At 41.9% G+C, this 24250-nt stretch overlaps 2 protein-coding genes across 4 annotated transcripts in view; both read left to right on the top strand.

The window, feature by feature from the left end:
* LOC124948173 (ankyrin repeat domain-containing protein 50-like) overlaps positions 1 to 21409 on the top strand; it is a 45657-nt gene extending 24248 nt beyond the window's left edge. The window contains exons 2-16 of one of the 2 annotated variants that reach the window (XM_047491447.1): positions 3407 to 3530; positions 14495 to 16107; positions 16224 to 17001; positions 17092 to 17265; positions 17338 to 17508; positions 17582 to 17893; positions 17997 to 18318; positions 18402 to 18648; positions 18735 to 18918; positions 18995 to 19211; positions 19306 to 19497; positions 19577 to 19854; positions 20007 to 20548; positions 20713 to 20890; positions 21099 to 21409. In XM_047491447.1, the coding sequence (XP_047347403.1) occupies positions 15197 to 16107; positions 16224 to 17001; positions 17092 to 17265; positions 17338 to 17508; positions 17582 to 17893; positions 17997 to 18318; positions 18402 to 18648; positions 18735 to 18918; positions 18995 to 19211; positions 19306 to 19497; positions 19577 to 19854; positions 20007 to 20548; positions 20713 to 20884 (4500 nt within the window). In that variant the 5' untranslated portion in view covers positions 3407 to 3530; positions 14495 to 15196 and the 3' untranslated portion in view covers positions 20885 to 20890; positions 21099 to 21409. The remainder of the gene's footprint in view (positions 1 to 3406; positions 3531 to 14494; positions 16108 to 16223; positions 17002 to 17091; positions 17266 to 17337; positions 17509 to 17581; positions 17894 to 17996; positions 18319 to 18401; positions 18649 to 18734; positions 18919 to 18994; positions 19212 to 19305; positions 19498 to 19576; positions 19855 to 20006; positions 20549 to 20712; positions 20891 to 21098) is intronic. The other variant, XM_047491449.1, reaches the window with a different exon arrangement.
* On the top strand, positions 21201 to 24245 carry LOC124948183 (excitatory amino acid transporter 3-like). Of its 2 annotated transcripts, XM_047491467.1 has the most exons (10): positions 21201 to 21343; positions 21551 to 21926; positions 22010 to 22334; positions 22418 to 22595; positions 22680 to 22762; positions 22843 to 23026; positions 23104 to 23337; positions 23407 to 23598; positions 23691 to 23825; positions 23899 to 24245. In XM_047491467.1, exons 3-10 carry the CDS (start codon positions 22118 to 22120, stop codon positions 24038 to 24040), a joined length of 1365 nt encoding a protein of 454 aa, XP_047347423.1. In that variant the 5' UTR covers positions 21201 to 21343; positions 21551 to 21926; positions 22010 to 22117; the 3' UTR covers positions 24041 to 24245. The 2 variants fall into 2 exon arrangements, with proteins under 2 accessions (XP_047347423.1, XP_047347424.1); XM_047491468.1 differs by lacking the exon at positions 21551 to 21926 and having other exon boundaries at positions 21208 to 21343.
* Positions 24246 to 24250: the final 5 nt, after the last annotated feature.

Genomic DNA, 24250 nt, shown 5'->3' with positions numbered 1-24250 from the left:
GTCGAAGAAAGAGGAAAGAGAAGCTCTTCCTACGAAGGTCTTCTTTCGATTTGTCACTACGACGTTACGCTTGGATATGTGCGCGCGCATGGAAACGACATGCATATGCATTCAGAGAGAGTGGTGCACCGACACGAGAGGTGGATTAAAATGAAAGAAGAGGGTAAATTGAAGAAGTCTCGAGGGGATGCACCGAGAGTGGGAAAAGCACCCTGCGGCTTGCACGTTGCTATCCAACCTGTGACAGCTCGGGTCTTGGGGGATTTTTCTGACAAATATCGGAGGTCGCTCGTAGGAGCTCTAACCGTAGATCTTCCTCCTCCCCTTTACATCGTCAGCAAATCTCAGGCCTTCTCTCTTTCTTTTTCGTTCGTTAAAAAAGAAAAGAAGAAAAAAAAATCGACGTTATTTTGACGTTCGATTTTGTTTGGTCTTGTGCGTTTAACTACATTACCTCCACGTTATGCGCATATGTATACCGTATGGTCCACTTTCGGTCGATCCGAACCGGTTCCCACGAATTTGGCTCTTTTCCAACGTAATTGTTACGTCGGAAACGAGTTTCTCGTTCGGTTGATACGTTTAATTACACGTAAACTCATTTTTCTTATATTCTCTCCCTCTCTCTCCCCTTTCCCCCCCCCCCCCCTTCTGTAAAGTGTAACAATTTATCGAAGAAATTTTCGATGCAATCAAAAAAGATAGTAATAACTTAAATTCGAATTAGAAATCGGATAAAAGGAAAGTAGCGATTAGATTTACATTGGTATTTGTAGAGCATCGATTCGTTGACGGAACTAACGAGTTAACTTTGAACGACGGTAATAAAGCATCGAGCTTCATTTCCTTTTCTTTGGGGAATATAAGCGTAGAATAATATCTACTAGTCTCAGGTCGCCTAGCTGTTCGGATACCACCGTGTGTCGTTCGAGAACGTCGTAAATAACATTTCCCACATTCTGGGCGTCCAGCAAGTTAATGTGACCCCCACCTTTCCTCTCGCTCTCTCTCTCTCTCTCTCTCTCTCTCTCTCTCTCTCTCTCTTGCAACGCTAACCTCCAAACTAACTAACTTAATTAGGCTGGCACCGACCGGCCACTTAACTTCATCAGTGCAACGTCGTTGATCCGCGCATACTACGAGTAACCCGAGGCAACGCTTCTCGCATTGTTTCTACAACGTCGCTCGCTTCTATTCGTCCCTTTTCCTTTCGCTTTATCATAGAAAGGCCCTTGAGCGGCGGAGATTCTCCAGGTCGCCAAAAAACAGACTTTCCTCGAAAAAGGAGAACTTTTTTGAGCGTTTTTACTTTTAAATATCTGGAGATACTATAAATAAGAGGATATTTACGTTAATTCAAAGCGATCGATTTTATCGACGCGATGGAACCCCATCTCATTGATACGCATAGTATACGACTGCTACTTTCGTAAGAGAGATCGATTCAGACGATAACGCGAGAAATATTATTTCTCCTTTCTGCGGTTCGCAGCGAAAGGGGTAAGAAATCGGTTTATTCGCAGGGCCGACGAGGTTATATCTCCATGAAGTTCACCTCCTTCTTCTTCTCCCTCTGCCATAAAGTACGAGGGACTCGCGCCGATCTGTCGGCATCCTCGTCGTTGTCGTCGTCGTCGTCATAGTGGCGTGGGACGAAAATCGATGCAACATGATGCGTACGAGAGCCAGAGAGAAGCGTAACGTGGGAACAAAAGTATATAAAAAAAAAGGTTGCTTCGAATTCTCTTATATTTTCTCGTGATGGCGTTGTAACCAATCCTTAAGCCTTTTACCGTCCACCCAGATCGAACAATTTATTTCCAGCGTTCGCTACGAAGAAGAAGAAAACTATGGAATTGTCGAGTAAAGCGCAAGCCACGCCACGTTGCTTTATACACGGCCATTTCGAGAACGCGAAATAGTCTCCCTTTGCTGTGTCAGGGTTGAATGGACGACGTCGTATGCGAAAAGAGACGACAACGGGTGGTATCCGTGTCCCTCTCTCGCAGAGCTCTTTTTGACGACGCAACGTACCGAACTCGTAAAAGCTCCAGGAGCTTTTGAAAGCCGCGCGCTCAAATCCGGCGCGACCGCTTGCGTGTATATTTCGGAGTGTGTGTGTGTGTGTGTGTGTGTATATATATATATATATATATATATATATATATATACTCGAGTTACATTCGATACTTTGTTCGCGTGAAGGCGAACGCGTAGCTACAAGAGAAATAATTCTTCTTATTTTCAACGAAACTCCAGCAAAGATCGCTCGTCCGAAATGACGAGAATAAAGTTGCGACGGAGTTAAAGAGATAAAGAGAGAATTATTTGTCACGTAGATAGACGATTAATTTGTCTACATGGATAAATGTACATCCGTTGACGAAATTAACAATGGATATTAGATATTGGTCTAGTTTTCTATCTTATTTGAATCTTCGCCGTTATTTCCATCGAACGTTCGTCGGGTATTAAGTGAAATGCGGTATTACTTGGGATAACGATCAATGGGTGGAACGTGTCGTTTAATCTTGATCGTATCGTGGTTACGGACTTGATTATTTAATTAATCAAATCGATCGGACCGATGAGTTTAATCGAAGAGTTTTTAATGGACGAACGATAATCTGTAAAGTACACCGACCGACGGGAACCTGCGAGCTATAATGCATCACTCGCTACTGTTAGCGATAGATAATCCGTCAAGGCACGAGGTGAAAAAAGAAACTGTTGGGACATTTTTATTATCTCGCTTGGGTCACGCGATCGTCCTGCCTGACTCACCACGTTACGTATATATTTTCGATCGGGCGACAAGATTCGGACTTTTCTTATTAATGAATAGGCGCGCGATTAGAAACGCGCTAATCGCGCGACGCATCTTTCGTTCGAGGGAAAATGCAACAAAAAGCAATGGAACTCGGTCAGACGCGTTGCGTGGCGCAGAGGGAGAGAGAGAGAGAGAGAGAGAGAGAGAGAGAGAGAGAGATGAAAAAGAAATAGAGAGCCGAGGAACGGGGAAAGGGCAAAGGATTGCTCTCTCGAGTTAAGTAGTTAGCTTGGGAGAAGCGGTTTCGATTAGCCAGCTCGTTGAATTCGCTCGTCTATGAGAGCGACGGATGACGTCGTTGGAGTAGTCCTGCGAGGATTCCGAACGTTCCATTCGACTCACCGGAATGCTACGGACCTTCGTTTAAATTGCAAGTACCTCGCGAAGATCTGGACTACTACAATCGGGTGGGATTCGAATGACGACCTCTCTCGTTCGGCTATTATCCAAGTTTTCGAAAGGGAAAAGAGAGAGAGAGAGAGAAAGAGAGAGAAATTCAAATATTCTCGCGTAGATCGGAGAAGGAGGAGATATTTTATAGAGAGATTCAATTACCCTTTTGCCTTTTGCTTTCAGAGCAATAAAGACCGACGATCGTCGAGCAAGGACGAAGCGAGGAAAAAAGGGAAGAGCGCGCAAAAGTCTCGAGAGCTCAAGGCGTAGGACGAGGCCACCGTCGTCGCCGTCGTAAAAAGAAAGGGTGAGTTGTCGAATTCACGGAGGCATCGTAAAAAAATAAAAAAGCCAAAGTTGAAATCGTGGCCGCGGAAGAAACGCGTCTAACAAACTCTAACAGAATTTCGCTTACGACGTGCTCAGCCCTCTTGGTCCTCCCACCGACCGGCAAAGACGAGGAAACGTATTTGCTCGTGGCTTATTCCTTCCTTTCCGCATTCACCGTCGGTAAATACCGACTTTCTTTTCTCTCGGAGTTCTCTCGATCCTACCGTGTCCCAATCGACCGAGTCGATTCTAGTCGACTACCGAGAAAAAAAGATTCGTTTTTCGATTCGTAACCGGCGCAACCTGTCCCGAAAATCTGCTCTCCTTGCTTTCCTCGAACTTATATCTCAATGTCCTAGAAGCAAGTTACGTTCTTAACGAGAAAAGTGTCACGATTCGCGCATAATGCCGATTCCCCAACGTGGGAGAGGAAAGCGAAGAAATCGGATACGATCTACCGGCGTTGCCGGGGCAACCGCATCGGCACGTACCCTGGATGGATGTCTCCTTCCTCTATCTATCTCTTTTTCTCTCTTTCGTTCTGTGAATGCAACCAACAACGTTGACTCTTTCTCTCTCTCCCTCTCTCTCTCTCTCTCTCTCTCTTTCGTGCCATTGACGATACTCGCGTGCTCTCTCTCGTAGTCGCGTTGAACACCGCTACGGCTCGTCTTTGTTCCGCCGGTGTGTCTGGGCCGACAGTGAGTATCAAAGTCTCCGTATCTAATAATAAACGAACGGCATTGTTAGAAAATGGGTCGAGTAACTTTGTGCTTATATGCGAGATACGATGTCATCCCACGTAAACGCGTCCTCTATATATCGTGTATGCGTGTATCGGTACTCTTGCCTGTATCAATGATCGACGTTTATACGTTCCTCGCTCTCTCTCTTTCTCTCTCTCTCTCTCTCTCTCTCTCTCTCTCTCTCTCTCTCTCTCTCTCTCTCTCTCTGTAGAATAGAATAGATTACATAATATCTTCTTCGTGTATATTACATCGTACGATACGAAGGAATCGCCTTTGTTGGTCTTCCTTTTCTTTAGTCGCGTCGTTCATTTTTTTAAAATGCTTCGAGCGATATACGAAAAAATGTTCCTCTCTTTCTTGGCCAAGAATTCAACACGGTCAAGATATGTGTGTGTATATATATATATACACGTTGCATTTTTTTTTAACACGACGTGGAAACGTTTACGTAGAATCACGAGAAGAGGAAGGACAAACGACGAAGAGGAAAGAGAAGAAAAACGGGCCAAACTATGTTTACCTTTCGTGACTCGAGGACAGTTCTTGTTTCTTGTCTTACACACTAGTAGAGCGTTGTTTGTGTGTATACCGCAGAAGTGACGATACGTTAACGATGTATTAGCTTCGAACGCGTGCATCGTTTCATTGCGTTTAACGGCAGCTGGCTCTTCGCTCGAGAGCTTTCCCAAATAAGCTTTCCCCTTCGACTTTCTAAAGCTCCGAGCCTGAAATCAGCCGAACCATGACGTAACTTTTCTTTTCTGACAAAAATTCTCCCACGCTCGCTCGAAGAAATTTTCATAGTCGCATTACGAATAAAAAAGTCACTTCGAATTATTCTTTTATTTTGTTTATCGCTCGGGAATAAATCTTTCCAAGAGAAAACTTTCTTTTCCTCGTTTCTATTACGACGTATCGGATCCAGTCTCGTTTAATTCATTCTCATCAAAGGCAACGTCTTTATACGTTTCTTGTTCGTTCGCCAACATGAGACTCCGCGGTAAACCGACGTACCGAAAATTTATCGTTCCGCTTCCTCGCGAGACGCGGTTTTGCGGTTCGTCACACCTGGTTACATGTCGTATGCGTGGCTCGATTTTTGTTCAACGCCGTGAATACGAAAATTTATTACCCGAGTTTCTCGACAGTCGGATAGGTGGATTTGCACGAAACTGCCTGCAAAGGTAAGTTTTCTCATTTAACAAAGGTAGACCGAGTAAACTGCAGCTGCTGCTACTTCCCTAATTTATTAGCAACGTACACGTTTCCGCGTGTACCGGAACTCGGTTGCGCGCGAACGTTTCTTCTTCTTCTTCTTTTTTTTTTTTTTTTTTTTTTTTTCATCTTTTTTTTCATCTTTTTTTTCATCTTTTTTCTCTTCTTTTTCGCGCACTCGCTATCGTAAAAAAAGAAAATTGGTCAAATTTAATCCGTCATTCGTCAATTTCATAACGAAATCTATCGTACTAAGTGGTAAAAGCCGGTTATCGGTCAGACGCGGCAAGCGATCAGTTTCTAGCGTTGGTAAAGAAGAAAGCTGCGAGCGTCGATAACGAGAGCCAGTCTCTCCTCCTCTTCCTTCTCTCTTGTAATCAAGAAACTATCTGGGCGCAATTTAATGCGAGGGTGTTTCGTTTGCGGTCGCATCGTCGTTAATTCAAACCGAGATACGAGATCTCGGAGGAAGGAAGGAGACGAAGAAGGAAGGGTGTCGCTCTGAAAAAAGGAAATAACTGCCCTGACGGGCAAAGGGACAGACCGTGAACAATACCGTTACTCTCTGCGTGTTATTCGATAAAATTGCTTCGACCGTCGCGCAGTTCGTTCGGTTTGTCCCTCGATCTGTCATTCCGGAGAGAGGAAATTAACCGGACGCGTTGGCATATCGACAATGAACTGCGGACGATCTCGTTGCTCGTTTTCCATCTTTCTCTCTTTTATTTGCTTTTTTCCGTCTTTACAAAAGGGCGCGAACAAACAAAGTCTCGCGATAAGACTCAATGCGCGACTCAATAATATCTATAATACGTATAAAATGATGAATGGATGTTGACTCGACGGAAAAAGGCTCGACCTTGCACGTAATCTCGAATATATTATTTCTATCTCTCGTTGTACAGCGAAATCGTACGACTTTCCTTCGATGATCATTTGCGCATACATCGATTTTCTTGTTTTTCTTCCTTCCAGTTTTCGAGTTACTTACTTACCTACCATTTCTTCTCTCCGTATAAGAGCGCGCTGGATTTATATGACCTACATATATACATACATAGATACATATGTGTGTGCGCGCGTATACTTACGTGTACGTACCTATTCGTATACGGAAAACGTTATAATTCAGGCGGATCCGTATACTATCGCGAAACAAGGTACACCGAGAGTCTGTAATCGAACGCTTACATGCACGTCCGCGCACAACTTGGCTACGTGCTTACCAGCTGTAGAATTATAACCGAGCGTGATACTAATTTCTACAGGCATCCGAGTAAATGCCGGAGCACGAGCGACCGTGTTCGCGGTGCATACGTCGATAGGAGGCTATATTTACTGCCTTTTACTCTGATCGAAGGCCGAATACAGCGCACCTGGTAAGAATATATCTTTCCTTCTGACCTCTCCCCCCCCCTCTCTCCCTCTCTCTCTTTTCGACACTGTTTAAGCGCATAGTACCATTCATTTGCATTTTCGAGAAAAATTTATTGTCGGTGTTTGAAAATTCGGAAAGACAGTTTCGATGAAGCGAAGAGGATAAGGGAAAACGTTAGAAGGTCGTTGTTAAAAGGGAATCGAAAATAAATAGCGGAAGGGAGAAAGCGAGAGGAGCGTTTTTCCTGCGGAGCTCTCTCAAGCATTTCGTGCTTTGCTAGTAATTCGACGGTGGTTCGTACACGAGAGACAACGTTTGTAATTCATGGCTCGTATCCCATCCTGCTAACGGAGTACGAACGGTCTATAAAGTACCTGCGTGTACATACACGCGCGCCCGTCCTACGTATATAGGCACGCGCTTGTTGTTTACCTGCTTCTGCCAATGGTACTCCGTGTCGCGTTCAAGCGTTACAGAATGGGATGCTAATTTCAACGAACGTCAAAGTTAAATGCGAAAATGTGAGGCAAAGCCCGCGCCGTTACGAGAAGAAGAAAAAAAAAAGAAAGATGAACGAGAGAAAGAGAGAGAGAGAGAGATGGAGGGTCGAAGGGACGACTGTTTGAAAAATAAATATCTGCTAAATATATATTTGTTCGGAGAGACTGATTATTATCGCTGAAACGTTTGACGAATTAATCGGTCTGTTGTAAAATCGCGATAGACACGTGGACGTAGATTTTCTTTTTTTTCTTTCGACGTAAGAAAAAGAAAAATAAAGTGTTTCTCTTGGAAGAAACGGAGCCGGTCGAGTAGGCTCTCGGATGTACCTCGACGGTAGTTTTCTTAAGAGAGCCGAGGTAACTGGGTAAAAGCGACGGGCACTGGCAGAGACTCGTGGAACGTAAACGTGCCAACGTAACGACGAAACGCAACCAAAAGTCCACGAATTAAAATCGGCTTCGTTGGTAATCGAAGAAACTAATCTTTTGTACTTTTTATCACCTTTTTCCTTTTCTTCATTTTAATCACATAGTGATGGTTAGAAGCAGTCATAAAAAAGGTCTTTCGACGTAATCTAATAAGACGATGTAGCTATTGTAGAATGCGTTAGCTCTATGGCATTTTATGATTTTGGGGCGTTGTCCTACTATACGCGATTTAACGTAGCTCAAAGTTCCAACAAATTCGACCAAAAATATAGGATTGGCTGCGAAGCAACAGTTTTATCGGAGAAACGGCTGGAGCGACGAGCGTTGTCGCTGTCAGAAACAGCAGGACGTTTTCTCGTTCCCCTTTTAGAAGTCTGACGATGAAGCATAGCATCGATCGGCCGAGAATATAGTCGTTTCCACGAAGAAAACTAGCGCGTCCAGTTAATGGGACCTTTCTGCGCGAGGAATAATCTCACGTCGGATTCGATTTTCTTCTCCTTCTCTTCTGGTTTTCTTCGACAACGAGTCGGAGAGAGAGAGAGAGAGAGAGAGAGACCCAATAAAAATTTGCAAGGCGCGTAAATATCAATTACCGAAATTTTGCCGGAGAAGATACTAATCCCCGTAGGTACTTACTAAGCGGAAGTCCGTCTTAAGTTAATATCGTATTGAGCCTCGAGCGCTGGATGAAATTGTGGGAAGGTTGCGGTGAGAGGAGACTAAAGCAAGGAATGATTAAAGTCTTCTGGCAGGACCTTCCGTAAGACTGGCGGCGCGTCCTACGCTATGGACGAGTAGGCTGTGTAAAGATTATCACCCGACGAATCAATTAAACGGTCCAGTTAACCGGCTAATTGCAAGCCGGATCGAGAAAACGAGGCAATCTTTCGAAAGTGGCCGTGCTCGACGCCGTCTCTCTCCTCTACCCTCTCCCTCCCTCCCTTCCTTTCTCGAAGCATTCCTTTTCAAAGTTCGATGCAAATTCGCATCGATATCGGAAGAACTATGAAAATATGACCACCTATTGCATGCAGTCGTCGCGACGCTCTTGCCCTCATCCATATCGGTGGAATTTGGAATGCAGTCAAGTGCAACGGCATCCAAATGTCTTCTAACGATCCTCTTTCTCCTCCTTCTCATTCTCTAATTCAAACTTCTCTCGTCTTGTTTCGTCATTCTTCACGATCTTCAACGTGTTTTCAAAGTCAACCTCTCATTTTACTAATGGCCTTCGTTCGACGGTGCGAGAAAGAGCGAGCGAGCGAGAGAGAGAGAGAGAGAGAGAGAGAGAGAGAGAGAGAGAGAGAAAAGGCAGACCGTAATCCGTGCCAAGGAGATTTGTGTACGTTTCGTTGAAAAAGACTACCTCTGAAAACTTACAAATGTATTCGAAGCTTTTTCTAAGAGTATCGAACGAACGAAATGTCGCAAACTCGTCGATTTATTTCGATCCTTTTCCCTTCTTATTAATTCGTCTATCTTTTTCTTTCGAGAAATTTACCGAGAAGAAATTCTCTCGAGTCTTTATAAACCTTCTTCCACACTCTTCTTCCCTATGCCGTCCTTTTCATAAACTTCCGACCACGCCTCTCTTCGTTTCTCCTTCACGCTTCTCTTCCTCGATCTCTATCTTTCTCGAAGATACGGCCAGGCAAAGTAATTTCCAAGTAAATCTTCGAACGAGTCGGGATAAGCCGTCGGGAAGCCAAAAGCGTAAATCCAAGTTAGATCCGATAGCCGAGCGTCCTGCCGGCCAAATTGCCGAGGTGCAATTCGTTTCGGTCGCAGTACCGTCGACGTTGAGATTCACTTTTTTTTTCCTTTTTTTCACTTTTCTTTTTCTTTATTTCCTTTCTCTCTTCAACTGGGACGAATCTACGAGGAATCTTGGAAGAGATCTTTTAATTGCGTCTATTATATTCGCTTTTTGTCTTTGAACGGCGAATGACACTTTCGACTGAGCTTTCATCCTTTTTTTTTTTTTTTTTTTTTTTTTTTCTAACTTCAACCGTTAACTCAAATCTATTAACTCGGATTTAATCGTCTCGCATGATGGAACGTGCGTAGAACAGCGCGTATTATCCGAGAGTGGTGAGTTAGCGAGAAAAGTTGGCAAACATAGCCAACGACGATAAAACGGATAAAACGACGAGCTCGCCGATCGGTCGTCCCAAAGATGCAGGAAAATATTCGTTCCGTGAATCGATCGCGGCTCGCAAACGGGACAACCATAAATCGTATCTTAACTCATATTCTTGAATGTCTCTCGCAAATATTTAACAAAAGATTGACGATTTTTGCTCGTCATCTTTTCTACGAAGCTTCGGAGAAAAGAAAAAGAAAAAAGAGAGGACGAGGAAGGAAGGAGATTCTACGGAGACATCCTCTCTCTCTCTCTCTCTCTCTCTCTCTCTCTCTCTCTCTCTCTGCGCTGTCCTCCAAACGCGAGAGTAAGATAAAAGAGGGAACTTTAATATTAAGCCAATAAACTCTCCCAGGCTTGAATTCGTTTTCGTAATATATTATATCTCGCGAGCTGACACGCCGTTCGCTTTGCGAGAGTGGATTTTTCCGAGTAGCAACTCCTCTAGATGTCTCGAGAGAATTACGATATTATGCGGAAGAAAGGCAAAGATAACGAGACGTTACAGGACTTTAAAGTTAAATCTACGAGGTTTCCGTAAGGTCGGCAAGTACGTAAGGCTTAATATACCTTTTCTATTCTTTTCGAAAACCAAACGAGGAAAGACAACGGTAGACGATGATTCGACTTTACGAAGAGAATTTACTATTTCACAAGAGTTTCATTGACTGAGTCAAACGAATGAGTCACGCCTCGAGACGCTTTCGAGGTAATTAATTAATCGCGGCATTCCGCGCCTAACCGTCTCCTACGTTTAAACCTGACGTTGGGAGCTTTTCAAACACGGAGAACGTACGTTGAAGCATCCTTGGAAGAACTGGACCTCCTCCTCTCCCTTATCTCATGACATTCATCTTCGTAGACTGGACACGCGAACGGTGTGAGTCACCATCGACGTGAAGTAGGCTTAGCAAGAGATCGTTACGTTCCTGTTTCCATGACATTATGGGCGAATAAAAGAGACGAGAGAGGGCGCGCGGAAAAAAAAGGAAAGGCGGAGGAGGTGCAGGACCGGGGGAGGGGGACGTTATTATACGGAGGAAAGAGAAAAGTGGGTGGGCTCGAGTTCAATCGGTCGAACGTGGATTCTCTTCTTGCCAAACTCAGCGGGACCGCATTGCGGATGCACGCGGTACTTTGCTACGGATCGTCGATTTCATTTACTTCCGTTGCTACTATTCCCGTTATCTATCAAAGAAGCGAAAGACGGAGAAAGGAACGGGAAAGAATAAAAATTGCATTCAGAGGACAAGCACGAAGGAGGAAGAAAGAAAGGAAGGAAAGGCAAGGTGGGAAAATGAAATTCGACTCGACAACGACGCGTGCATGACCCCTATCGGTTTTAGCCGGAGGCACTCCATCTCTCCGACATATGGAGTAATGTAATTGATTCATTTCGCTAGGAGAAGTTGCCTCATTCGAGACGAACTCCATTTCCAACATCACTTTGATGCGTTTTCATAAAATTCCATAACGATCGAGATCGCGATCGCGCTATGGCCGATCGTAACTATAAGTACGCGGTAGTATTCGAAGTGAGTATTCGAATAATTCACGTTATTTTACAAGATCGCGACCGACGAACATTACCATTCGGACGACGAACATTACCATTCGGATCGCGAGTTACGAACGATCAAGATAAATGATCGTCCATATGTATATGCGTACTACACCACTTGGCCTCTCTCATGAAGCTACTCGATTCTACGATCTCCACGGACAGTAGTCCACTAACCGAGGATCGATCGAAACGCATCAAGATCGAATTCACGTCGTGGACACGTGTTCTACCAAGATAACGGACGTTTCGATATAACGCACGTTGAAACGTGCTCGTGACACAATCTGCTTACGGTGAACGATCGTACGAGCAATAAATCGATATTAAAGTCTCTCTTTAATATCGATTTGCTATATGCTATAATTATCTCGATAATATATTTCTTTCCTGAAATAGAAAATAAATACAAAACTATCGGAAAATAATGATCTCTTATCGAACGATCGTTCGATATTCTATTGCCAATTAACAAGAAATTCTCGATCCAAACTTGGCCCATCGGAATATATACGGACAGCTGACCCATCGACTCTCTTGGAATAAAAGGAGGTCGTTGCTCAATCACCTCAAATATGGTACGATACGAACTTTGTAAGCGCATTAACGACAACGTACATCGCTGATCTAACGATCGTTAATTACGTATCCTTCTTACGTGCAACGAGCAGAAAACTCATTCTTGAGACGTATCTGCGATATCTTGACGCTTGAAAGACAGCGCGAGATACGAAATCGATTTCGTATTGAGTGCCAATGATAAGATAACATATATCCCGATACTTTCTTCTTCTTACGTAGAATCGCGTGTAATTAACGATGATATTTGATTTTCAAGCCTCTCGCTCGACGAGTAGTGTGCTCTTCAAAGATCCATTATCGTCCTTCTCGTACTCGTCATTATTATTATCATCAAAATTCTCGAGCGTTGTGCTAAATTGAAAACAAATGAAATCAGGTACTGCGCTGTAATCCTGACAAAGGGATCGATGATACAACGCGTTGATGTATTGTCTATTATATATGCCGATAACGATGCAGCGAAGTACGTTCGATTTCTTTCGATTTAGGGCCTATATCAATGTCGACGATATATAACGTCGTTTGCACCGTTTTGCGCAGAATTTACCGTTCCCTACGCCTATCCTATCTCTCTCTCTCTCTCTCTCTCTCTCTCTCTCTCTCTCTCTCTCTCTCTCTCTATCTATCTATCTATCTATCTATCTATCTATCTATCTATCTATCTATCTATCTATCTATCTATCTATCTATCTAGCGAACGTCGTCGAATCTCCGCTTATCTTTCCACGTTTGACACGAATGCGAAACGTCAGTCGTATAGCCGATAACGCACCCTGTCAATAGAGAAAATTCATGTGAAATTTTGCGAGCGTCGTTTCTGGAATAGGACAAAAGGTAACGTTTATGTTCGTTGCAGATAACTATTTTATATCCTAAGTCTTATTGGACAGCGAGATGAAAAAAGAAACAAGACGGTTCTTTCGAGCTGTAAGAAAGGCATATTTCTAGCAAATGCCTGGCAGATAAAGGAAATGCATTTTCTCTCTCATCTTCTCATAACTCGTGGAATACGTTTAAAGATCTTTCAAGATCGTCGATGACGGATTATCTCAATTGCATATGCGAAAATAATTATATGATGATACATGAATAACGTTTTCTCGAGATTGTCCTCTTATCTTCGTCGTTCGAAAATCACACCAAACGTACTCGTTACATTTTCATTTGTTAAAATAACATGTATATATATACAATCATTTCCACGGTAATATGAATTTTTTCGTCGGAATGTCCTTTGCAGAGAGAAAGAGAGAGTACGGTAAGATAGATTTACACCAATTAAAACGTGCGAACATAGACAAGAGAGTTGAGCTTATGAAGTGAGAAGAGTAGTACTGGGAATCTCGAACGTAGGACGTGTATGTAGCTTGGAGCTTCGTTAAAGTCATTAGAGAAATCAGGGAAATATACTGACGAGAGGATGCGACTATCCTATCTTTCTCTTTCTCTCTCTCCCTCCTCCCCCTGTATCTCCCACGTTCGTATGCACGCACACGTAACTCGCACATCTCTCTTCCCCTCTCTCTCTGTCTGTCTGTCTGTCTGTCTTTCTCTCTCCCGCAGTTCGAACGCGACACGCGATGTATGCAAAAGCACGACCGAACCAGCCAACGTAGTACATTATACACTTTGTTCTCGAGAGCGTGGAATTACCGTAGAAGAGAATCACCGGTTTATATACATTTTTATTAGGTGAAAAGGTGTTATGGTATTCGTGCGAATATCTTCGTTATTCTACTAGGCTTATTCCCTCCCCCCCCCTCTCTCTCTCTCTCTCTCTCTCTTTTCAACCTTTCCCCACATCTCTCGAAGCTTTTCGCACTGACGATTTCCTTTTCTTTCTCTCGTTTATCAGCCCTTTTATAGCAGACGTAGCTGTACATACAACCTTCCTCGTTCGGGAATGAAACTTTAAAGCTTGGAGAAGGTTAGCTCGAGGTTAGCTCGATCACGTTACGGCTCCGAAAGTATCGTTATAAATTTGGATTTAATCCGATACGAGAATCGATCGACATTGGTAAGAACGAAACTTTGATCGTTTCCTAAACTTTAGACGTATCCGAGAAAGTTTAAAGTTACGATAATCGTTTCGGTCCTCTCGCATTGTCACGGTCACAATGATGCGAATTGTTCGAGATTATGTAATAACAGGTAAACGAGAAACAAGGGAAAATGTGTAAAATAAATTCGTGGAAAGGGGACGGTTAAAAAGAGATCAATCATGAAAGTTCGTTAAGGGTCGCGACAACGACGACGGGACGTTTAACGAGTTTCCTCGGAGTCTCCGATTCGATCGCCAAAATTTCGTGTTAAAATGAAACATTGCTGATCAACGAGAAAAGATTCTGAGAAAGTAAAATTTATATTTTTTCTTTCAGACACTTTTGGATAGAATGCAGCGAGAGGAAAGGCAACGTCGGCCTGGGAGAACGAGGCGATGAGAGGTCTGAATGGAGTCCGAGGAAGCTTCGGAGCCCCCTGGGGCTCGAACGTACGTGCCATCGTCAGGGTTCCAGCGGGCAGCTCGACGCGAAATCTCGACCTGATCCGCGAATTCTTTACGCGAACGTGAGCCAAAGAAGATAAAAGGAAAGGTGGATATATCGCGGTGTTCGAATCGATTCGAATCCGAGTAAAAATATAGTGGACGAGATAAGCCTATTATACGTAGATACATAGATAGAAAAATTAACGCATAATAAAACGGCCTTAGAAAGTGTTTTCCTTTCGCTGACAACGACGCTGACTAAGGACAACGCGGTAAGAATTGAATTAATATGACGGCGGATTTTGTTTCGTTGATCGATGAATACGCAGCCGTATGGGAGCGAAAACAAGTCGTAGAGAAGGAAAGCAACGCGCCTCGCACCAGAAGAATAGGTAATGCTTCTAAGATGTTCGAATCTCTTTCTAGTAATAATTGGAGTTTGTACGTTGCGCGTAACAGGATCATAGTGGAGCCAACGTAAGGAGATTTACGATTTAAAAGTACGGATAAATCGAATAAAGAACGTACGCGATAAAAAAAAAAAAGAAAGAAAAGAAAAAGAAAGAAAAGAAAAGAAAAAAAAAGAAAGAAAATGGCAGCACCGGTGATAGAGAAGAAGCGATTCTTTTGTCGCGAGTGGGCGTTCATGAAGCTGTCCCATTGTTTGGAACAACGGCCCGCATCGAAGACCTGTGGTGCGTTAATCGTCGGTGGTCCAGGAAGCGGGAAGACTGCCCTCTGTGCCGAACTGGCATGGCCCTCGAACGGTTCGAACGCGAGGCATCAGAGAGCTTTGAATCGACGTCTTCTGGCGAGGCACTTTTGCCAAGCCAGAAGCGAAGCGTCTCTTTCGCCAGCCCAATTTGTTAGATCTTTGGTGGCACAATTACTTCAGGCTAGTTCCGATGGTATTCGTCGCGCGACACCGGACTCACCGACGACGTTGAACGCGACGAATCTGACGACGAACCCGACGACGAACCCAACGACGAACCCGACGACGATGGTCTTAACTTCGAAAGAGGCTGTAGCCGAGGCCTATGCCGAAAAGTTGAGAACGGATCCGGAGATTCAGGCTGCTTTGGAACCTGACGTCCTCGATCGTGACCCGGACGACGCGTTGAAGAAGGCCCTGCTCTTTCCTCTTTTAGAGGTCGAACCACCGAAAAGTTGTCTCTTCCTCTTGGTCGACTCCATCGACGAGGGTCAAACGCTCAATCCTCCTCAGACTGGTACCCGAGATTCTAGAAGGGAAAACGATAACGTCAGTCGTACGATCGCCGAACTCCTTGCCAATCATCATCACCTATTTCCGCAGTGGCTTCTTTTAGTTTGTACGGCGCGACGTCAAAGCAAGACCATCTCGCGTATGTTCACCGGATTCCGTAAGATATCTTTGGACGATTTGAGAAAGTCTCAGGTGGTCAGGGACGTCCAGCAGTATATACTCGAACGTTTGGATCAAGAGGATACTCTCAGGTGGGTGGGTGCCGCCTTTGGCAGGTGTGTATAGTTAGTTGATTTTTTCTTCCCCCAAACTCCCCCTTCCCTCCCGACCCTCCCCCAACCTTGCTTGCTCAATCACCTTTCATACAAATCATTCTTATCGGTGTGTTCAGGCAACACATCTCTCGCGATACAGCGGAGATGCTGAATCAGCTACACATCAAAAGCAACGGCTGCTTCTTGTACCTGGAAAAAGTGTTGGACGGTGTGGCCGAGAACTTTATCGTCCTTCGAGAAGTTCGAGAAATACCGGGAACGTTAAACGGTCTTTATCTCTGGTTGTGTCAGAGGCTCTTTAGTAGGAAACAGTTTGCGAAGGTGCAACCCCTGTTGAACGTCATTCTTGCTGCAAAATTACCTATCACGCAAGAGATACTTTACAAATGTGTAAGGACAGCGTGCGCTAACATCACCGTCGAAGACTTCAATCGTCGCTTGCATCTTTTACGAAGAGTTATATCGGTGTCTCGAGCCGGTGCCTTGATGCTCTTTCATCATAGTTTCGCCGAATGGCTGTTGGACGTGAAACATTGCACCCAAAAGTATCTTTGCTCGGCCGTCGAGGGTCACGCCATGCTGGCGGGCTACTACACGCTTCGTGGACCTGAACTTAACCCAGACGAGATTTGCGTATTGGGACAGCACCTACAACGGGCGATAACGAACGCGTCGACGAGCAACTGTTGTACTCTCGACGTTCATACTCTTCAAGTGCTCTGGATGATGGGTACCGGTGCACCCATCGAGGAATGTTACTTGGATAGTTCGGAATGCATATTATGGCCACGACAAGAGGTTAAACTTTTGAGGCTTCTCATAGACGCGGGCGCTAAATTATCGGAAAAGGTCGTCGAGGACGATGCCAGTAAAGACGCCGTTTCTTCTAGTCAGGTAGCAACACGATTCCCCCTCGAGTAGACGATTACAAATTTTATCCTTTGTGTAATGTAATAATGTTGAAGATCAAATCTCGCCACGCAGGTCTCGCAGGACGCGAGCCCCATGGACGAATCCCCGAGTGAACCATTGACCGAGTTACTCGGCGAGAGCGGTGACATCAATCAAACGGACTCTTGCGGTAGAACAGTATTGCACACGCTCGCTGCGGATGGCAATGCGTCCTTATTAGAACTCGCTCTTGCAGCTTGTCCGCACGTAAGCCTTTTATTCTCTCTCATAGAGTAATTTTGTCCTTACTTGCTCCTACTTGTGACATTTGAATTCCAGGCAAAATTGGAAGGCACCGATCGTCACGGACAAACGCCATTGAATTTAGCTGCCAGACACGGTTACGCGGACGTCGTACGAGTACTTTTAGCCGCAGGCGCGAACGCGGACCATGCCGATTGCGATGGTTGGACTGCCTTAAGAGCCGCCGCATGGGGTGGGCACACTCAGGTATATATGAACATACGCGAAACGATCTCTTTGCATAGAAGAGGCAAGCGATAAGGATGTATTTTCGCGGAAGGTGGTAGAACAGCTCTTGGAGTATGGCGCGATGGTCGATTGTGCCGACTGGGATCAAAGGACAGCATTGAGAGCCGCAGCCTGGGGCGGCCACGAAGATATTGTGAAGGCCTTGTTGCAGCATGGTGCCGATGTCAATAGGACGGACGACGAAGGTAGAACCGCCTTGATAGCTGCCGCTTACATGGGTCATAGCGAGATAGTAGAACATCTTCTCGACTTTGGCGCTAAAATCGATCATGCGGACAGCGATGGCAGAACGGCACTGAGCGTAGCAGCCTTGTGCGTGCCATCCAACCACGGTTATGCCAAAGTTAATAGCCTTTCTTATTTCCGTACTTTTCTAATATATTAATATAAAATAATTATATCGAACGATTTACTTTAAACTGTTCTTGCTGCATTCCCCGGCACAGGTCGTTACGATACTTTTAGAAAGAGGAGCCGCGGTAGATCATCAAGACAAGGATGGTATGACACCGCTATTGGTGGCTGCCTTCGAAGGTCATAGAGACGTGTGCGAATTGCTTCTGGAATACGAAGCAGACGTGGATCATTGCGATGCGACGGGAAGGACGCCTCTTTGGGCTGCAGCCAGCATGGGTCACGGATCTGTCGTTGCTTTGTTATTATTCTGGGGCTGTTACGTAGATAGTATAGACAACGAAGGTAGAACTGTACTTAGCGTTGCTGCCGCGCAAGGTGATACGGATGTCGTCAAACAATTACTCGATAGAGGTGCCTCTTCATATTATCTCTTGCATCTTGATATATTTATTCATTTCCTTATTAACTGGGCACGATTGAAAATTCTCTTCAAGGTCTTGACGAACAGCACAGAGACAATTCTGGATGGACACCGTTGCATTACGCAGCCTTCGAAGGTCACGTAGACGTTTGCGAAGCGTTGCTAGAGGCCGGTGCTAAGATCGACGAAGCCGATAACGACGGAAAAGGCGCTCTGATGCTTGCCGCGCAAGAAGGACACGCTACGTTGGTGGAGAGGCTCTTGGTGCAGCATGGTGCACCCATCGATCAACACGCTCACGATGGAAAAACTGCATTAAGGTACGTTTCTCCATGTTTCAATCTTGTATTATGACGCATGCATAATAATTAGATAAATTTTAATCGCCGTTTCTCTCTATTTTTAGACTCGCGGCTCTAGAGGGACATTACGACACCGTTAGAATACTGTTAGGCCACAAAGCGGACGTAAATGCAAAGGATGCCGACGGCAGGAGCACTTTGTATATTCTTGCTTTGGAAAATAGATTAGCGATGGCACGGTTTCTATTAGAACACGCACCCGCTGATGTCGAAGGTAGAGATTCCGAAGTAAGTTTCTTTGGTTAATAAAGGACCTTCCTCTAAAGGGCATAATTAACAACGTGCAAAATATCATAACGTACAGGGCAGAACTCCTTTGCACGTAAGTGCTTGGCAAGGACACGTAGAGATGGTTGCTTTATTGTTGACCAAAGGAGGTGCAAGCGTGAACGCGTGTGATAATGAAAATAGAACGCCTCTTCATTCTGCGGCATGGCAAGGACATGCAGCGATCGTCAGACTACTATTGGAACACGGGGCAACACCCGATCATACTTGTAATCAAGGTGCAACGGCTTTAGGTGCGTTCAAACGTCAAACGTACTTTTGATTAGTATAACATAACGCAAAGTAATAACAACGATTGCCCTTTCCTTATTTACTCGGTATTCATAGGTATTGCCGCACAAGAAGGACACGAACATTGTGTTCGAGCCCTTTTAAATCATGGTGCTGACCCAAGTCATTCGGACCATTGTGGTAGAAATGCGATCAAAGTTGCAGCTAAAAGTGGTCATGACACGGTAGTAAGATTACTCGAAGAACACGCTGCAAATCAGCGAAGCTTAAAACCTACGATCAATGGAGGTTTGTTAATTTATTAATTTAATCGAACGATGAGTAATACGTAATCGTGCCTTTTTAACGCGTATCTTTTCCATTTTAGGTGGTAGTGGTGGTGGTGGTGGTGGTGGCGGTGGTAGTAGTAGCGCAACATCGATAACATCAAATTCGACCGCTGAAACGAAACCCTCCTCGGCAATTTTAAATCCTCTTTCAACGCAATATAGCCCAGCGGAATCACCGGACTCTACGAAAAGAAGAAGCTGTGTTTCTTTGGGTAATAATTCGAGCAACAGCAAATCGAGCAGCAATTTGACGGGAAGCACTAAGAGTGATCAAGGAAAATTCAATCAAAACTCTATGGCCAATCAAGTGATTAAGGTAAGTAGTAAATAAGTAATACAAAATTACGCCATTCCTGGGCGTAAAAAAGAAAAATTGATACCACTTCCAGTCAAACTAATAAATTACTCCATTAAAAATTGTCGCGCGAGTAAGCAGAAAAAAAAGTGATGCTGTGTTTATAATTTTAGACGCCACTATCCTTCACCCAACAACTTCAACAATGTTCAAGAGGAGCAAAAAGTCGACCACTGAGCAAATTATTGTCACCCTTAAAAAGTGAACCACAAAGTCCAATTTATGCATCACCACCTCACTCTCCGTTAAGCGACAGTCTCATACCTTACTCCCCCACAAACACGAGTCCACCTAGCGCACAGATAGCGGCAAACGTAATACAGAGTCAACTCGGTGTATCGTTGTTAACAGGAAATCAAAACTTACCGTATAAATCGCAAATTGGTGCATGCAATCATCATACACCTGCAATTTATGAGCCCATAAATATAAAAACAGAAATTATCGATAAAAATGACATAACCAAACCGTTCGAATTAACGAACGAAATGTTAGGCTTAAATATTGGAAAAGATAAGAAAAATAGTATCGAGGAGAGAAGAACCTGTGCTGATACACACTTTACTCGAGATACTCATATGAGAATTATTCTCGGAAACAGTGGAGCTGGCGTTGGTAGGAATGTAAAACATACAACAGAACATACACCTGGAAGGTAAGCCAACACTTACTATTAATTCTATTCTCGATAATACCAATGTATATATATATATATATATATATATATATATATATATACACACATATAATAATAATAATATATATATATATATATATACACATATATATGTCTTCTACATTTACATCATTTTCTCCTAGTATAAGTAATATAAAGCCAAAGCGCAATGGTTTAGTTTCCAATCCAGCTATGAGATTAGTAGCAGGTGTTAGAAATGGAATTGAAAATGCAACGAATAGAAATAAACCGATCACTACACGTGTAAACGGATTTCAATGGAAAGCAGAAGCTCGTAAAGAAACTCCTTTGTAGGGAAAGGTATTTATTTGTGTTTATATCGCGCTCACCCCTTGAGAATACACCAATCGTAAACGTTCGATGGAAGTGGTATCAGAATTTATAATAATATATACTAATAAAAAAAAAAAAAATAAGAAAAAAAAAGAAAAAAAACGAGTTTCTTTGAAACTTCGTTTGTGCTTATTCCTATCTTGCAATTTTAATAATATAAATGTTCTTTGAACAGGTTGCACAAAAAACAACATCTCGAAGGAACTCTACAAATCGCTATTGTGCGTGGCGTATTCTCATTACCAAGAAGCGAAAGTCAATACATAAATTTTTTTCCTTTTATTTGAGCAAAATCAAATTACCTCAAATAAAGAAGTGAAAGAAAGTCCAGAAATGTTTTATTCAATGCAAAGCGTAAAGTACTATTGCATAGTACACAAAACCAAATATAAAACTGCATAGTGAAGTATGTAGTCCTAGGTATGTAAACTTATCATGATTTTGTATATATAAATGTAACGTTAATAAATTTCTTTACTGATCTCACTGACATATATATATATATATATGTATGTATATATATATATATATATATATATATATATATATATATATACTATATATATATATATATTTACACATCAGATATATATATACATACATTATTGAAATCTTATAAATCTTTAGAATCGTAATTTTAAAGGATGGTTAGATATTGAGATTTTCTTCAGAAGACTGGATGCAAATGAAACGCATATGTGATGTTTTAATGGATAATATAAAAACAATGCAGAATTGTAAAGATATGTATAAATAATATTGAAATATAGAAAAGGATGATGATATGTTACACAGTTAAAAATACGTAAAATATGGCCTGGAAATTAAAAGCATGTGTAAATACACATCCTTTATGTATTGTGCACGATCATATTTATTGTATTTATACTGTATTAGGTGCGCAAAATAAATAAAAAATAAACTTCTAATTGTATTAATTCGTAAATCGTTATCCATGAATTTGAATAGCAAACCTTAATGATTAATTTACATCATAAAAGATGTTGGTATATATAGATCGCATATCAGATAAGAGCTCTATCTTCTTGTATACACTTGATAATTCATCTCACGTTTCCTCTTTAGGTGTTAACATTGCAGGAACATATATCCTCGCAAAGTGATATTAACCCATCGTATCATATGAAATAATAGATTTAACGTCGTTCCTTCAAGTGAAACTAATTACACGTTATGAAGCATAAACTAATAATTGCTACATTTCTTGGTGTAAGCGGCGGTGTTATATTTGGATTAGTTTTAAAATATTGTACTCCACAGCCATGGTCCCAACGAAAAATAATGTATATAAAATTTCCTGGAGAAATATTTATGAGCTTAACAAATAGTATAATATTACCGTTGGTAGTATCTAGTGTTGTAAGTGCAACCTGCAATTTAAGCAAGTCAGGTAAATATTGGGTCAAAGAGGTAAATACATAATTTGATTAAATACATACATAAAATACATTTTTTACGTGCATGGACTTATAGGTCCTATTGGGTTAATGGCACTGTGCTATTATTCCGTGACAACCTCAATAGGAATAATTCTAAGTGTTATTTTGACACAAAGTATAAGGCCAGGTAAATTACTTAACAATGAAAATCTTACATCAGATTTGGCATCTAAACATTTTATGACAATTGATACACTTTTGGACTTGTTACGGTAATTAGCGTTAAATTATAAAAATAATAAAAATTAATTCTCTAATATCATATCGCATGCCTTTCTCATAAAATCATGTTTCAGTAATTTAATATCAGACAATTTAATTAAAGCATGTTTTATGCAGTATCAAACGGTTTTGAAAGAACCAGAAAATACGACCAAAGGTATATGACATGTTACCATAATTAATAATAATAATTAGGTGTTTAAAGTTTGAAATATTAAAAAATTGTATATATTGCAGTGCCTATAAACGAATGGGCTATAACACATCAAGATATACCAGGCACCGATGTAATTGGTTTGGTATTTTTTAGCTTACTACTAGGTTTAGCAGCTGGCAAATTGGGTGAAAAAAATAGGCCTCTGTTAAATGTTATAGATTCGTTTTCACAAGTGATGATGAATATTATGAATTGGATAATCATGTACAGAATGAATTTATTTCATTGATATTATGCTTTACATCAAGCGACATTAATATCCAAGTTATTTTTTATCGCAGGATCGCACCAATTGGCACATTCTTTCTTATTCCTGGTAGAATTTTAGAGATGACAGATTTTAGTTTAATATTTAAACAATTAGGTGCTTATATATTAACCGTTTTTATCGGTCTGATATTACAAGGATTTTTAATATTACCAATATTGTATTTTCTACTTACACGTAGATCTCCATACAAAATTATAATGAAATTAGGTCCCGCCTTTGCAACAGCATTTGGAACATCATCGAGGTATATAATATTATTTTGTCTTTTACTACATATTTACTTACTAAATACAAATTATATGATAAAATTTAGTACAGCTACTGTCCCAGTAACGATAAAGTGCTTACAAGAACTTGGTATAGATCCAAAAGTGCTGAGATTTGTCGTACCGATAGGTGCTACAATAAATATGGACGGAATAGCATTATATGAAACTGTTGGGGCAATATTTATTATTCAGATGCGAGGATTAAATTTTTCATTATTTAAAATAATAGCCATCAGGTTAGTGTGAGGTGCGTGCGCACGTTCCTGTGCGAAACGTAAAAGAAATCGTAATAAAAAGAAAATATATTTAAAAATCATTATTTTCCAAGTATTACATGCACTATCTCGTGCATTGGTGCAGCTGGATTGCCCAGCGGTGGATATATGATGTTAATAATGGTATTAAATTCTATTGGAGTCCCTGTAGATGATATCGCATTAATTATTGCTATTGATTGTTTCGTGTAAGTATATCTCGATGGCATAAATTAATTTCAAGAATTAATATCTTTATTTTCATCCTATATTATTTCATAGGGATCGATTCAGGACAACTATAAATATTATTTCCGACGCTTTCGCATCTGGTATAATATCTTATTTACTTACAAATAAATGCAAGCAATACAGGAACACGATGTCTGCGAAAACGCAATCGTTGACCTATGTAGTAAAATAATATGTTTCGATAAAAATATGAAAGAAATAGTCAAGTTATTCATCAATTCTTTTCGGGATGTGGTAAAATATTGTTATTATCATTATTTCTCGTAAATGTTTTATTTCGAGGCAATCTTTACAAATTGAAATATTTACGTCCGAAAAGAATTTCGATTCTATTTACTTATGAAAAGTTTCCTCAATAAAACCAGAATTTAGAACAATTTCG

Source organism: Vespa velutina, chromosome 3 (assembly GCF_912470025.1).
Source record: "Vespa velutina chromosome 3, iVesVel2.1, whole genome shotgun sequence".
Classification (NCBI taxonomy): domain Eukaryota; kingdom Metazoa; phylum Arthropoda; class Insecta; order Hymenoptera; family Vespidae; genus Vespa; species Vespa velutina.
The sequence above is the reverse complement of the archived record's forward strand: the minus strand, read 5'-3'. Positions and strand labels throughout refer to the sequence as shown.